The following is a 13518-nucleotide window of genomic DNA, read 5'->3' as shown; positions in this document are numbered from 1 at the left end:
AATGAACATACACAAAAGTTATATATAGTTTAAGATTGAAGGAAAGCCAGGTTCATGCTGCGGCATCGACTTTGAAGTTTGACTCAGAACACAGCTCCGAATCAAAGAGCTCTGGCTTCTCCCCGCCCGCAGCAGGTTGACTGACAGCTTTCTCCTCTTTTGTGTATAAAGAGCTGTCACTCAACATGCTGTGGGAGGGGAGAGACCATTGTGGCCCGCCTCTTCGACTTAAAGCTCCATTTCGAGTCAAACTTCAAAGTCAATGTGGCAGTGTTGCAGAATATGACATACATGGGGGCAATGGGTATACCTGTCCCAGTGATAGGATCCCTTTAGAGGGAAACAAAAACTGAAAACCCAAATATATATATATATATATATATATATATATATATATATATGTAACAAGCAGTCATATGTTACAGTACACAGTAAATAGTGGTAGAAAAAAACTTTACAGCCAATTGACAGATGTAATATTCTAAATAAACAAATATGGACAGATATAAGAAAGAGAAGGGAAAATGAAACAAGAGTAAAGTAAAATACATAATTATCTAGACAAGCATAAATGAGAAATTGATGTGAAATAATGTAAAATATTAGAATCAGCATCAAGGAGTATCAGGAGGATGTGGCAATAGACAATCAAAATAAAACAATAAAACATAATATGTCTGAGCACATAACATACATACATATATATACAAATGGTTGCATGTACAAAGGGGAAGCTATCTTGGAACATATGTGTCACAACAAGGGACAACAATGGCAGAAATATATATATGTGAATAAAAGTGCATAAAAGTATATATATTTTTAAAATATTATAAAAACACACATAATAGACACACACATGTGCAGCAAGTAATGAAGGATAGTGCCATATAAATACATTATAATTACTATCTTGGGGTTGAAAGAATGGGTGTAGTAGTTAATGTGTGCAAGAAACCGCTAAGCGAAAGGGAAGGGAAATTGAGGGCAAGTAGAGATAAGAAGACAGATTTACCATAACTGTTGGGAGTGGAGAGGTATGTACTGTATGGGGCTGTGGGATCGGCATTGATAAAAAGGGTGTTAAATGAATGACGTTAGAGAATAAAAGGGAGAGGATAGAAGGAAGGAAAAGGAGGCATGGACTGGATTTGATTGGGGGCAGAAGAAAAGATAAGAAGGCGGGGTTAATAAAAAAACACTTGGTAAGATAAAAGAATGTGTGTATTGAAGAAGATTAATCAATGTGTGAAATAAATAGGTTTTGACTAAGGCACTGAAATGTGTGTGTGTGTATATATATATATATATATATATATATATATATTTGTGTGTTTGTACAGATAGACTAAAATAGATTAAAACTGGAAAAGATAGGATGCAATTGGGAAAACGTAAGAGTATCAGTGTTGTAGTAATATAGCGTTGTAGTGATAAACCGATTTAAGTTTCCTAGGACATATTAATTTTATCGTGTGTGCCCTTCTAAAGGTAATTTATGGCTTGGATGGAATATGTTTAGTCAAGTATGGTTCCTATAAAACTAGGCAGAAAGTCCAGGATACCACTGTAAGAAAACCGTTTGTTGAGCTGCTGTGCAGTGATAAGTAGGCTACGCTTTTCTCTATGATCATTAGTTATAAGCATTTTATTTTACATTTTGATCACTCATGGCATGTAAAACCATTCACCTATTGCAAATGGGACTAGTAAACATTTGAAATCATTGCAAACATCTAGCCATTGATTGTACATGCAAGATTACCTTTAAGTGCTATACATTGATGGTGTGTAATGGAGACTGAATGCTGGCTTTATAAACAGTGCTTGGTAAACTAAGAATTTTTTGGGATACTTGGGAGGACTGCATGGTCAAGGTTCTGGTGGCATGTACTTTCATCTTTGGTTTCACTGTGCCGTGTCTTATATACAAATATCCACTTAAGGAGCTATTTATCGAATTTCTAAGATCCTTATGACTGAGCACATTAGTTTGCTTTACACATCGAGCAACTCTAAATAGTTCACATAAACATTACCCGAACCCGCACAACCTTTATTTTGGATATGTATATCCCTGAGGCATTATGATAAATGGCATACTATCTGGGACAAGCACACTCTTTCCAATGTAGTGCAATTACTCTGCACAGCTATTTAACTCTGGCTCACTTACATAAATCATGTGCTTAATATTGCAACCAATAAAACATTTAGCTTTCAATGGTAATTTACAATTAGAGAAGGTAAAGCTGGGTAAATCAAGAACGTTTATTGTACACCACCCAGGCTAAAATGCCCTATGCACTCATAATTAAGGACAATTAGATAAGAATGTAATATACAAAGGTGACTAGATGTAAATTAAGAATGCTAATTATATTTTAAATTAAAATTATATTCTTAGAATTTGAATATAGGATTTTGTTTGATTATATGATCTGAATAGAGATGAGCGAGCATGTTTGTCCGAGCTTGATGCTCAATCGAGCATTAGCATACTTGAAAGTGCTCGTCACTCGAGCGAGCACCAGGAGGTGCTGGGTTAAATGTCAGGAGAGAGAGCGAGAGAGAGAGAGCCATCCCCTATGGCGAACATGGGGCACCTTAAAAAAAAAAGTTCGAGTCTCCCATTGACTTCAATGGGGTTCATTACTCGAACTGAGCTCTAGAGCATTACAAAGAGCTCGGCTTGAGTAACGAGCACCCGAGCATTTTGGTGCTCGCTCATCTCTAGATCTGAATGAATAAAAATGTGGTCAACCAAAACCTTTTAACTCTGTGACATATCAACCTTTAGGAAAAAAAAGGAAGAAATATTGAGACAGTCATTGTACTGTATGGGTAAATCTGTTGTATCCTTACTGGGAGCAATTTCAAATAATCACTTAGTAGACAGCTAGTGAGAATTCTCAGGCGCAAATCCAATCATCCAGCGATCTTGTTCCTTCTTCGTCTTGTTGGCACCAGCAGGAATAGTCTAAATTTTAAGCATTATAGACTAGTTCTCATTCAATTTCCTTTTTCAAGACTAAAAAAGCAGATCCCAGATCCCAGTTTGAAGAGAAGACATTGTTTGGAAAGATTTTTCCTTGTTGACGGTCTTCTGGAATCAGTTCCACTTTTTGAATGAAAAACTGAAGGGAGAATGAATGCTTACATCATCACTAGAGATGGCTAACCTCTTAGAATCGGGAAGGCCATAAGGATTCTGTCCTCAATTAAAGTTGCCATGCAACTTTATTGCATTATGATAGAGTCTTTGTCCAAAAGTACACTTATTAGGGCAAAGTCTAAAAATAATTCTACAAAATACCATATAAACATGACCCAAAGACCAGTCTGAAAATAGAGAAAATTCTACTTTTGTACAATAACATTTGTTGTTTTAATCTTCATCACTGAAATTAGATTACATAAATTTATAGTTCATTATAGCATTTTGAAAGCAAGCATTTGGGTTACTTTTAGATTTTTCTAAGGACAAGAATAGCAACAGAACACAGAACCACTTCAAGATGTGGTCTACTTTTAACTCTATGCAGCATAGAATGAAGATGGAGAAGAGATGATTAGTTTATTCTCTAAGACCAGCAAACTTAAAGGGGTTTTCTTAGACATTAAGAAAAAGTTTTGCTGGCTTAAAATCATGTGAAATGAAGAAAAATTGAATGCTCACCTATTCTGGTGGCTCCCCATCCAGCACTGGCGCCCCGTTGCCCCCACACGAAACTAGGAAGAAGCATACTTTTAATTGTGCATATGACCACTAAGCCAGTCACAGGCTTCAACAGATATGAAAGAATCCCTGCTGAATCCTGTGACTGGCTGAGTGGTCCCATGCACAATGAGCAGTACGGGACTGCTTGCTGCTTCAGATGGGTTCCGTGCAGTGAGTATTGCGGATGCAGCACTGGACAGGAAGTCACCGAAACAGGCGAGAATTCAATTTTTCTTAATTTCATATGATTTTAAGCCTGCAAAAATGTTTTCTTAATGCCCCTAAAAAACCCCTTTAAAGTGAACCTATTGTCCTCATGTCCCTGAGGTAAGCTGCATACTTTTTCAGCCGCAACCTCACTGACTCTTTGCAGCCTTTCTTTTCACTTCCATTCCCCTTTAAGTGCTCTTCTTAGATCAGCTCTTGGTGTTGTGAATGTCCCCGCAACTCACTATCAATGAAGTCTAATGTAACCCATTGAAAGAGAGTGGTAGGACCATCCACTTGACATTGCTGGGAGCTGAATTTAAGAAGAGCCCCAATAGGGGAATGAGCTTGAGTATAAACAAAGGAAAGGTTGTGGTAGAGCCTGCAGGGCAGCAGGTTCAAAGCTTTGTAGCCAATTCTGCTGACTTAATGACATGACAGTCCTTCTTTAACCCTCTCTGACAAATGGAACTAAACAGTCATATTAGAATAGTCACTTGGCCGGTGCTGGTAATTAACGCATCAACCTTCTAATGGTTTTAACTAGAGATGAGTGAGCCTACTTGGCCACGCCCCTTTTTCGCCCGAGCACCACGATTTTCGAGTACTTCCGTACTCGGGTGAAAAGATTCGGGGGGTGCCGTGGGTGAGTGGGGGGTTGCAGCGGGGAGTGGGGGGAGAGGGAGAGAGGGCTCCCCCCTGTTCCCCGCTGCTACCCTCCGCTCCGCCATGCCTCCCCCCGCCCCCCGCCGCCCCCTGAATCTTTTCACCCGAGTACAGAAGTACTCGAAAATCGATCGAGTAATTACTCGAAACAAGTATACTCGCTCATCTCTAGTTATAACACATATAAATGTTGAATTTAGGGAGGCTATCAGTTCTAAGGGGTATTACCATATCATCTTCCTACTTATGGTGTAAGGACATGATTAAAGATCTTTTTTAAATTGCCTTTCACCAAGACATTTTGTTCATTGCCAGCTTCCCTTTCCCATATGTAGGTTTTAACCCTGACAACAACATAATTAAATGTGCTGCTGTGGAATAGGAATCTAACCATTGCTCTACAGTGAAACCACCATGGCTACAATTAACTAAATTGCAGGTCAAAATCCCATGGTATTGATTGCAATGACTGATTATTTTGGCCTTAAACAGTTGTGTAGCCTGTAGAACGATGTTTACTCTACCAAAGTTAAAGTGGGCCATCCCATCCTCCTGAACTTTAGAAGGCATATAATTATGGCCATGACTATACAAAGCTCTGTCTTACAAAATCAGTTAAATGATAGGTACGATATGGAGGAGACACAAAGACTTGTGTGACTTCAAATGAGTGAAATGGTAATATAGTCATTTGTTTAAGCAAAGAAAGGTCTACATTGAAAAGGAAATGGAAGCTAAATTTTGGAAACCTCCCACTTTTAGGTAATGGCCTATATATTAGTCGGACTTTCTGCCCCATTAACACTGGAATGAGCAATTAAATCATTAGGAAATAAGGTGCAGTATTTCTTTTGGTTTACCAGTATCATTATGACTTCCCTTTGAAGAGGCATCCATTCCATTGTTAAAGCTAGTGGAGCTATTGACTATTAAATAAAGATCATATTTATACTATTCCTCTGTTTTTAAGAATGTGTATTCCTAATAATATAATCAAAGATGCAGAACTAAATAGAATATATACTTTCAAGTCCATATCCGCCGCTTGAACATTCTGGTTTAACTGCAAAAAATCAAATATCCCATTTCCCCTACTCAGCCCCAAAAGTATGGGTAAGAAGAAAAGGCAACAAAGGATAAGAATGGCGATGCTGGATAACTTAGGGAATAGTCAACACAAGCCAAGTCTTGTAAGATGATGCCAAGTCTATGTTCTGAAACATTGCATTTTAGGGTTGCCTTAACCTTTTCTTTAGGCACTGTCTAATCCAATATGTGGCTTATCATCTTGTTTCCTGAATTTCCTGGGTTATCCAGCAGTATTCTCAATTAGTGATGCCATTTTTACTTACTTTTACTGATTCGACAGCTTCCCTTTTGGGAATACAGAAGGCAGCAGTACCTTGCATCAATATATAAAAGCTTGATAGATGGTATTTTGTGCAGTTATAGAAGATGGATATAGTATTAATCACTAGAGATGAGCGAGTATACTCGCTAAGGGCAATTGCTCAAGCGAGCATTGCCCTTAGCGAGTACCTGCCCGCTCGAGACAAAAGGTTCGGGTGCCGGTGGGGGGAGCGGTGAGTAGCGGCAGTCAGCAGGGGGGAGCGGGGGGGGGGAGGGAGAGAGAGATCTCCCCTCCGTTCCTCCCCACTCTCCCCCGCAGCTCCCTGCCTGCCGCCGGCACCCAAACCTTTTGTCTCGAGCGGGCAGGCACTTGCTAAGGGCAATGATCGCTCGAGCAATTGCCCTTAGCGAGTATGTTCGCTCATCACTATTAATCATCATTCAAATCTAGAGATACTATATTGTTATTCTCTATATATATTCTTACACTATGGTGCACCTGTTATTTTCTTCCCAGGGTTAACCTGCTCAACACATTATCACATGAGCCTCTTGGCGATCTTGACTAGCCAAAATGAGTCACTCTATCAGCATATACAGAATGCTTTGATTCAGCGCCATAATCTGCTAACAAATATCCTAAAAATGTAAACCCAACCAAAACAAATAAAAGCCTTTTTGTTCAATAATTCCCGTTTTACTCAAACAAGTGTTTTCAATTATTGGGATAATCACCTTTCACCAGGATTATTTTAAGTTTACTCTTCTTCTGTAAGTTATGAAAATAGAAACAGAATGGGTTACATATTCAACTATTGTCTTAGTAATGTAAAAAGGGGAACATTGAAATGTTTTCCTTCCATTTATTTTTATGCCATTTGTAATGTTTTTCTTTCTTATTTCCCAGAATCTCAGCCACAAATTTCCTAATCTAAATAAGCAGCGCATCAGACAGAAACATTTGTTTCTTAAGTTTGATAGAGAGAATTAAGATTGCAGCATCTGATGTGAGCGCTATTCTGAGAAGCATGATGAGTGATGAGGACATTTGTTAGATTGGCTTGTCATACTTGTTATCAAGCCTTTTAAATAATCATTAACAATGAGCCTTAAATACTTTAAGAATAATTCATTAAAACATTTCTAAATCTGTCTCGCCTGTCAAGTGAACAACTTTTCTCCCAGCTCAGATTAGCTATTTCTATTTATACTGCAGTTTGGCTACATTCTGAGCATTGCTGAAAAAGCTTAGCACAGTTTTCCATACAGGCCAGGCCACATTTGCATGTCTAACCCATATTATGTAAATTGTATATTCTTTGTTTTTGTAGATTTGGTTCGTTCCATATAAATGGACTATTGTCTTCTCCTAGTTAAAAAAGCATCAGTCACCCACATTTTTTATCTCTATGTGTTTGGATATGGATATCGAATACATCGAACTTCCAAATCACTCAGTTAAGCCGTTTCCTGTAAACATGGCCACTAACAAGGTGACAAGTGATCCTTTGTTCACTAGTTATCTTGTTTCAGCTTACCAAAAAATAGTCACTGGTTGATTAATTATCATCTTGTATGTCTTGTTTGTCTTTTAATGACTAGCCAGTAAACTTTGCAGAGACCTGTGCCCTTCAGTGATCATGAACAACACATGAGCAAGAGTTGCTTGTACACTGACAACTCACTGCAGGGAGTATATGTAGCGACTATTCATAAAATAGTTATAACATATATGCTAACTCTGGATTTCTACCAATTGACTAGTACAATCTAGACAATTATAACTATCATAACTAAGAGATAACAATTTAAAGGGGTTGTCTGGTTTAAAAAAAGGACTTTTTAAAATTGGATCAAAATGACTTTAAATAAAAAGTACTTACCTGTTCTAAGCCCAAAGATCCAGCGCTGCAGCCCTGCATTTCTCCCAGTCTGTTTTGACAGTGGAAGCCAAATTGTCACTATTCCAAATTCCTGGCATCATGGCGCCCAGGATGTGAGCGCTGGATAACAGGTAGTGACTCAGCGGCTTCTGATTTGCTGAAGCGGTCACCTGACTTCCGCTGTAAACACAGACCGGGAGATCCGCGGGGCTGTAGAGCTGGATTGCTAGGGGTTGAGGATGGGTAAATACAATTTGTTTTATTGTTTTAAGACCTATGTATCTAATTTTAAAAAGTCATTTTGGAACCAGACAACCCCTTTAATCTTTATTGTAAATAGAAGATAACATTAGTATTCACTTCTTATATGGATATCCTTAATTTGAAAATATCCCAATATTATCACCATATAGACCTGTCATTTATAATGTATATTATATAAGACCCAATTAATTCTGTCGTAATAACTGTACCTTTTAAAAAAATCTTTATAGTTGTTCAACATATAAAGAGACATAACATCGTCTTGAAGAGAGAACTTGGAGAAGGAGCATTTGGCAAAGTGTTTCTGGCAGAGTGCTATAACCTGTACCCTGAACAGGATAAGATACTTGTTGCAGTAAAGGTAATATATTACCAGTTGACATCATGCTTCCATTCATGTTTGTATTAACTATCGGGACAAGCAGAACAAACTTTATCGAAAAATAGAGCAATGTTCAACAAGCAAAGTAGGGACCCAAGTAGCCAATTCTAGCCTACTTAATACTGCCATATAGACGCAGATTTATCAAGACGGGGATTTTAACGTCAGTCTTAACCCTTTCCAATCCACTGTCTGACGTCTAAAGACATTCTGATTGAAGGCTGTACAGCTCTGATGTCGGAAGACGTCCGGCAGGGTATTCTTACTGTATATTACTGGCTGCTCTGTTGTTGGGGGCCTCTCCAGCATGTCCCATACCGCAGTACTGGCTCTAGCCAGCAGATGGTGCCATTGTATAATGGCAGAAAGGAAAGCCCCCTAGGAAACCCTGAATCCACAATTGGATTTCAAAGGGTTAATATAAAGTGTGCTGGGGTAACATTTGCCAAATTTGTTAAGAGGTGCATGTATCTTAATAAATTTAGTGCATCTTTTGGCAGTCTATGCACAAAAAAAAAAAATCTAATTTTATGCAAGCTATCAGTTGATGTAGATGTATATCATAATTTATGCCAGCTCCTGGCTGTGGGAAACTATGCCCCTTCTGATAGGACCCACCCATTTTTGGGGAAAGTGGAAGCATTGCTCAAAAACGAAAAATGTCCCATACTGTTGCGCATAGAAAAGTGCACACCAACATTTTCAACTTTTTAGTGTCTAGATAAATTTCCGTCATAGTGTCTGCATATTAATAATACTGCCATACAGTCCCTAGATAATAGACTTCTATAGATATTCTAAATAATGCTTTTAATCTACAAAAGTCTATTCTTTTGGATTGTTGGAGAAGTTTTATTCCCATACGAAGAGCCACTTACTGATAGTCTGGAACTTGCGATCATTAATCGGCGTGTGCTAGTGACATAATACAACATTGAAGGAGTAAGGTTAGATTTTATGACTCAAGTGGGCCATAGATGTAACGATTATAATTCACTATTTGAATTATTTTATAATTGTTATCAATCAATTTTGCATTCTTGATTAAAAATGATAATTTCCAAGAGATGAAAATCTACTCTACTCTTCAAAATGTTACTCAGTTGTTCGTGGTATACACTAATTGGAATAATATTGATTAATTTACTAACAAATATACATGTGGGGTAATGCAAATGCCCAATACAATTGGGAACATATAGTTTTCGATGTAAAAAAATAGTTCATATCATGGGAAACCTCTTTTTGCGTAGGTTTCCTTCCCGATGTGCATTATGAACCCTTGTTGTAGCATAGCAAAATCTTTACATCTATAACCCGCTTAACCCTTTGCAATCCAATTTTGGATTCAGGGTTTCCTAGGGGGTTTTCTCTTTTTGCCATTTTACAATGGCGCCATCTGCTGGCTAGAGCCAGTACTGCAGTATGGGACATGCTGGAGACGCCCCCGACAACAGAGCGGCCAGTAAAGTACAGTAAGAATACCCTGCCGGACGTCTTCCGACATCGGAGCTGCACAGGCTTCAATCAGAATGTCTTTAGACGTCAGACAGGGGATTGGAAAGGGTTAAGCTTCCAAAGAGCAGCATCAGTTCACAGTTAAAAACTGTAAAAATGTAGTAAGTCGTAATATAAAATTCACAATAACTAGTATTTTAAGTGTTAATTCTATATTTATGCAATCAACTGTATATACTTACAAATGATATTAGAAAACACTTTGGGGCAGATTTATGAAACTGTCTAAAACAAAATGCCCTAGTTGCCCATATCAACCAATCACAGTGCAGCTTCCATTTTGCATTCTGCTTTGGAAAAATGATAGCTGTGCTGTGATTGGTTACTACAGACAACTAATACAGTTTTTCTTTTAGATAGTTTCATAAATCCTCCCCGTTTTACCCATGCTTTCTCAATGTTCCGATTGTACGAGCGTAGGACACATTATCAGCATAGGACATCGTGTAACCCATTCAATGGAGAATCTCAAATAAATGCAGTGAGTGGGAGTTATCATGTGTTTTTTCATCTATGTGAAATGATTGGCACAGGATTCATCTCCCTTGCCCCCCCCCCCCCCCCCGCTCCTCCATATTGGCCTCTCTGACTCCTTCTCTTGCCGTCTTCTGGTTGCCTGGCAACACTAACAGCTTTGTATTCCTCTTACAAACACAGATCCCCGGTTTGCTTTTATTGTGTTTTTTTTTCTATAGGTTTAGATTTTGCTTTTTATGACTTTTTTTACATAATCTCTAGATGGCATACATATTGTATGGATTCCTATATACTATTTCCATGCACAGACTGGACAATACAGTCAATATATATATAAAACGAGTATATGTGAAAATAACCAGTGTATTCGTCTTGCAGACCCTGAAGGATGCAAGTGACAATGCTCGAAAAGACTTTCATCGAGAGGCAGAATTACTGACCAACTTACAACATGAACACATTGTAAAGTTTTATGGTGTGTGTGTGGAGGGAGATCCGCTCATCATGGTGTTCGAGTACATGAAGCATGGAGACCTTAACAAATTCCTAAGGTAATGTTATATACCAAGGCCTTCCTGTATAGGTAATCTATAAAAGTACAGTTGGGAGCAGAAGTATTTGGACAGTCACACAATTTTTATGACTTAGCATCTCTACACCACCACAGTGGGCTTGAAAGTAGATAATCAATATGTGACTGAAGTGTCGACTTTCAGCTTTAGCTCAAAGGGTTTAACAAAAGTATTGCATCAACTTTTGGGAACTACAGCCATTTTTACATTGTTCCTCCACTTCCACAGGCTCAAAAGTAAATGGACGATTGACTGATAACTTATAAGTGATTTCATGGTCCGAGGCTAGTTGCCTAAGGAGATAATGGCTCCGCATTTCTAGTGTTGAATTCGTATTTGTTAGCTGTTTATGGGAACTCTCAATATGTGATGCCAACAGGTGCCAATACAAGTAAGGGAGGCCATCGTTTGGCTGAAGTATAGAGAGAAGAAACTTTAGCAGTGGCCAAATTAACGATCTGGTACATTCTTAAAAAGAAGGAATACCAAAGGGCATGGAAGAGCTTGAAAGAGAGATAAAGTGGATGATTGCAGAATACAGTACTTTCCTTGGTGTAGAAAAACCTCCACACAACATCTACTAGCTAAGTGATTGCCACTTTGAAGGAGATAAGCATATGACTGGTAAAATCTACGATCAAAAGATGTTGTCATGGATGTAAACACAGAGGGTTTATTTCAAGATGTAAACGACACTCAAGAACCTAAAAGCCAATTAAAACTCTACTATAAAACATCTAAAAAGCCACCCAGCTCTGGAACAAGACTCTTTGGACAGATAAAACTAAGGTTAAGTTGTACCAGAATGATGGGAAGAGAGTAGTATGGCTAGAGGAAAGGAAGGACTCATGATTAGAGATGAGCGAACGTGTTCTTAACGAACACTTACGCTCCCGGACACCGGCTTTGCCGAGGACTTCAGTGTCCGCGCGTAAAGCTTCGGGGGGCGCTGGGGGGCGGGGAGAGGCGCGGCGGCGCGGGCGGCAGCAGCGGGGAACAGGGGGGAGCCTTCTCTCTCTCCCTCTCCCCCCCACCCCCCGCCGCACCCCCCCCCCGCGCTGCCACGGCGACCCCCGAACTTTTTTCGCCCGAGCACGGAATTGCTCGCAAAGTTCGATGTTCGGGCGAAAAGGGGCGGAGCCGATCACGTTCGCTCATCTCTACTCATGATCCAAAGCACACTATCATCTGTCAGACATAGTGTATAGACAATGGCATGGCATGAACAACTATGGCTGTCAGTACAACTGGGTCACTGGTGTTTATTGCTAATGTGATTGCAGATACATGTAGCAGGATGAATTCTGAAGTGCATGGAGCCATCATTTCTGCTCAGTCAAATGCTGAAAATATGATCCGTTGCCACTTCGCAGTTTTTATGGATAATGAGCCAAAACATACCACAAAAGCATCTTAAGAGCTTTTTAAAGGGGTTCTGTCAATAGAAAATAAAAATTCTATACTCACCTATTCCTCCCCCATCAGTTCTCTTACCGCAGCTTCTCCCTGCCGATCTTCTCCTGTCTCCTGCAGTCCCCGCAGGTCACCTCACCTCCAGCCGGCCAATTCTTCATCTTCCACTGATAAAGCATCCATTCTCTGTAGGCTTCTTTCTGCAGGGCAATGTACCCAGTCACTAGTGATGTAGTATTCATAGCATAGCAGGGAGTGCTGAGCTATTGCCAAGACTGTGCATGTGCGCTGTCTCTCTGCAATAGTATATGAAAACTCGCGGCGAGACAGCACGCATGCACAGACTCATCAATAGATCAGCATTCCTTCCTAGGCAGTAAATGTTATGTCACCAGTGACGTACCCTACGATGACCTGCCGGAAGAAGAATGCAGAGAAAGAACGCTTCATACAAGAAGAAGAGGATCCGGCTGGCTTGCGGTGAGGCGACTTGGGGGACTGGAGAAGATTAGCAAGGAGAAGATGTGGTAAGAAGACTGCCTGGGAAGGAACAGGTGAGTGTTGATTTTTTTTAAAATGACAGAACCCCTTTAAGGCAAAAAAAATTGAATGTTCTTGAATGACCTAAGCCAGATTGAGGCCTCAGTCAGACGGGCGTTTTTTCGCCCGATTTGCGCATGCGTCCGGCGATTTTTTAAAACCATTGCTTTGCAATGGTATCGGACACATGAGCGCTTTTTATGTGCTCGTCCGATAAATTATAGAACAGAAATCGCAGATCGCACCTATCTGCGATCTGCGATTCCTGTTCTCTTCTCTATATGCGCTCAATGGGGCTGGCGGCAGCAGCGCCGACCCCATTGAGAACATATAGAAGACAAATCATTCTTCTCTGCCACAGCTGTAACAGCTGTGGCAGAGAAGAACGATGTTTGCCCATTGAATTCAATGGAGCCGGCAATACAGCCGGCTCCATTGAAAGCAATGGGCTGCCGGACAGCGCTGGATGAATTGTCGGGAAGGGCTTAAATATATAAGCCCTTCCCTGCAATTCATCCAGAAATG

General features: G+C 39.7%; 1 protein-coding gene across 1 annotated transcript in view; it reads left to right on the top strand.

The window, feature by feature from the left end:
- Positions 1-13518, top strand: part of NTRK2 (neurotrophic receptor tyrosine kinase 2) — a 215783-nt gene that overhangs the window by 162760 nt on the left and 39505 nt on the right. The window contains exons 14-15 of the mRNA XM_066604107.1: positions 8322-8452; positions 10847-11019. Of these exons, the coding sequence (XP_066460204.1) occupies positions 8322-8452; positions 10847-11019 (304 nt within the window). The remainder of the gene's footprint in view (positions 1-8321; positions 8453-10846; positions 11020-13518) is intronic.

This window comes from Eleutherodactylus coqui, chromosome 5, assembly GCF_035609145.1.
Source record: "Eleutherodactylus coqui strain aEleCoq1 chromosome 5, aEleCoq1.hap1, whole genome shotgun sequence".
In the NCBI taxonomy this organism is placed as follows: Eukaryota; Metazoa; Chordata; class Amphibia; order Anura; family Eleutherodactylidae; genus Eleutherodactylus; species Eleutherodactylus coqui.
Note: the sequence above shows the minus strand (reverse complement) of the source record. Positions and strands in the feature narration are given on the sequence as shown.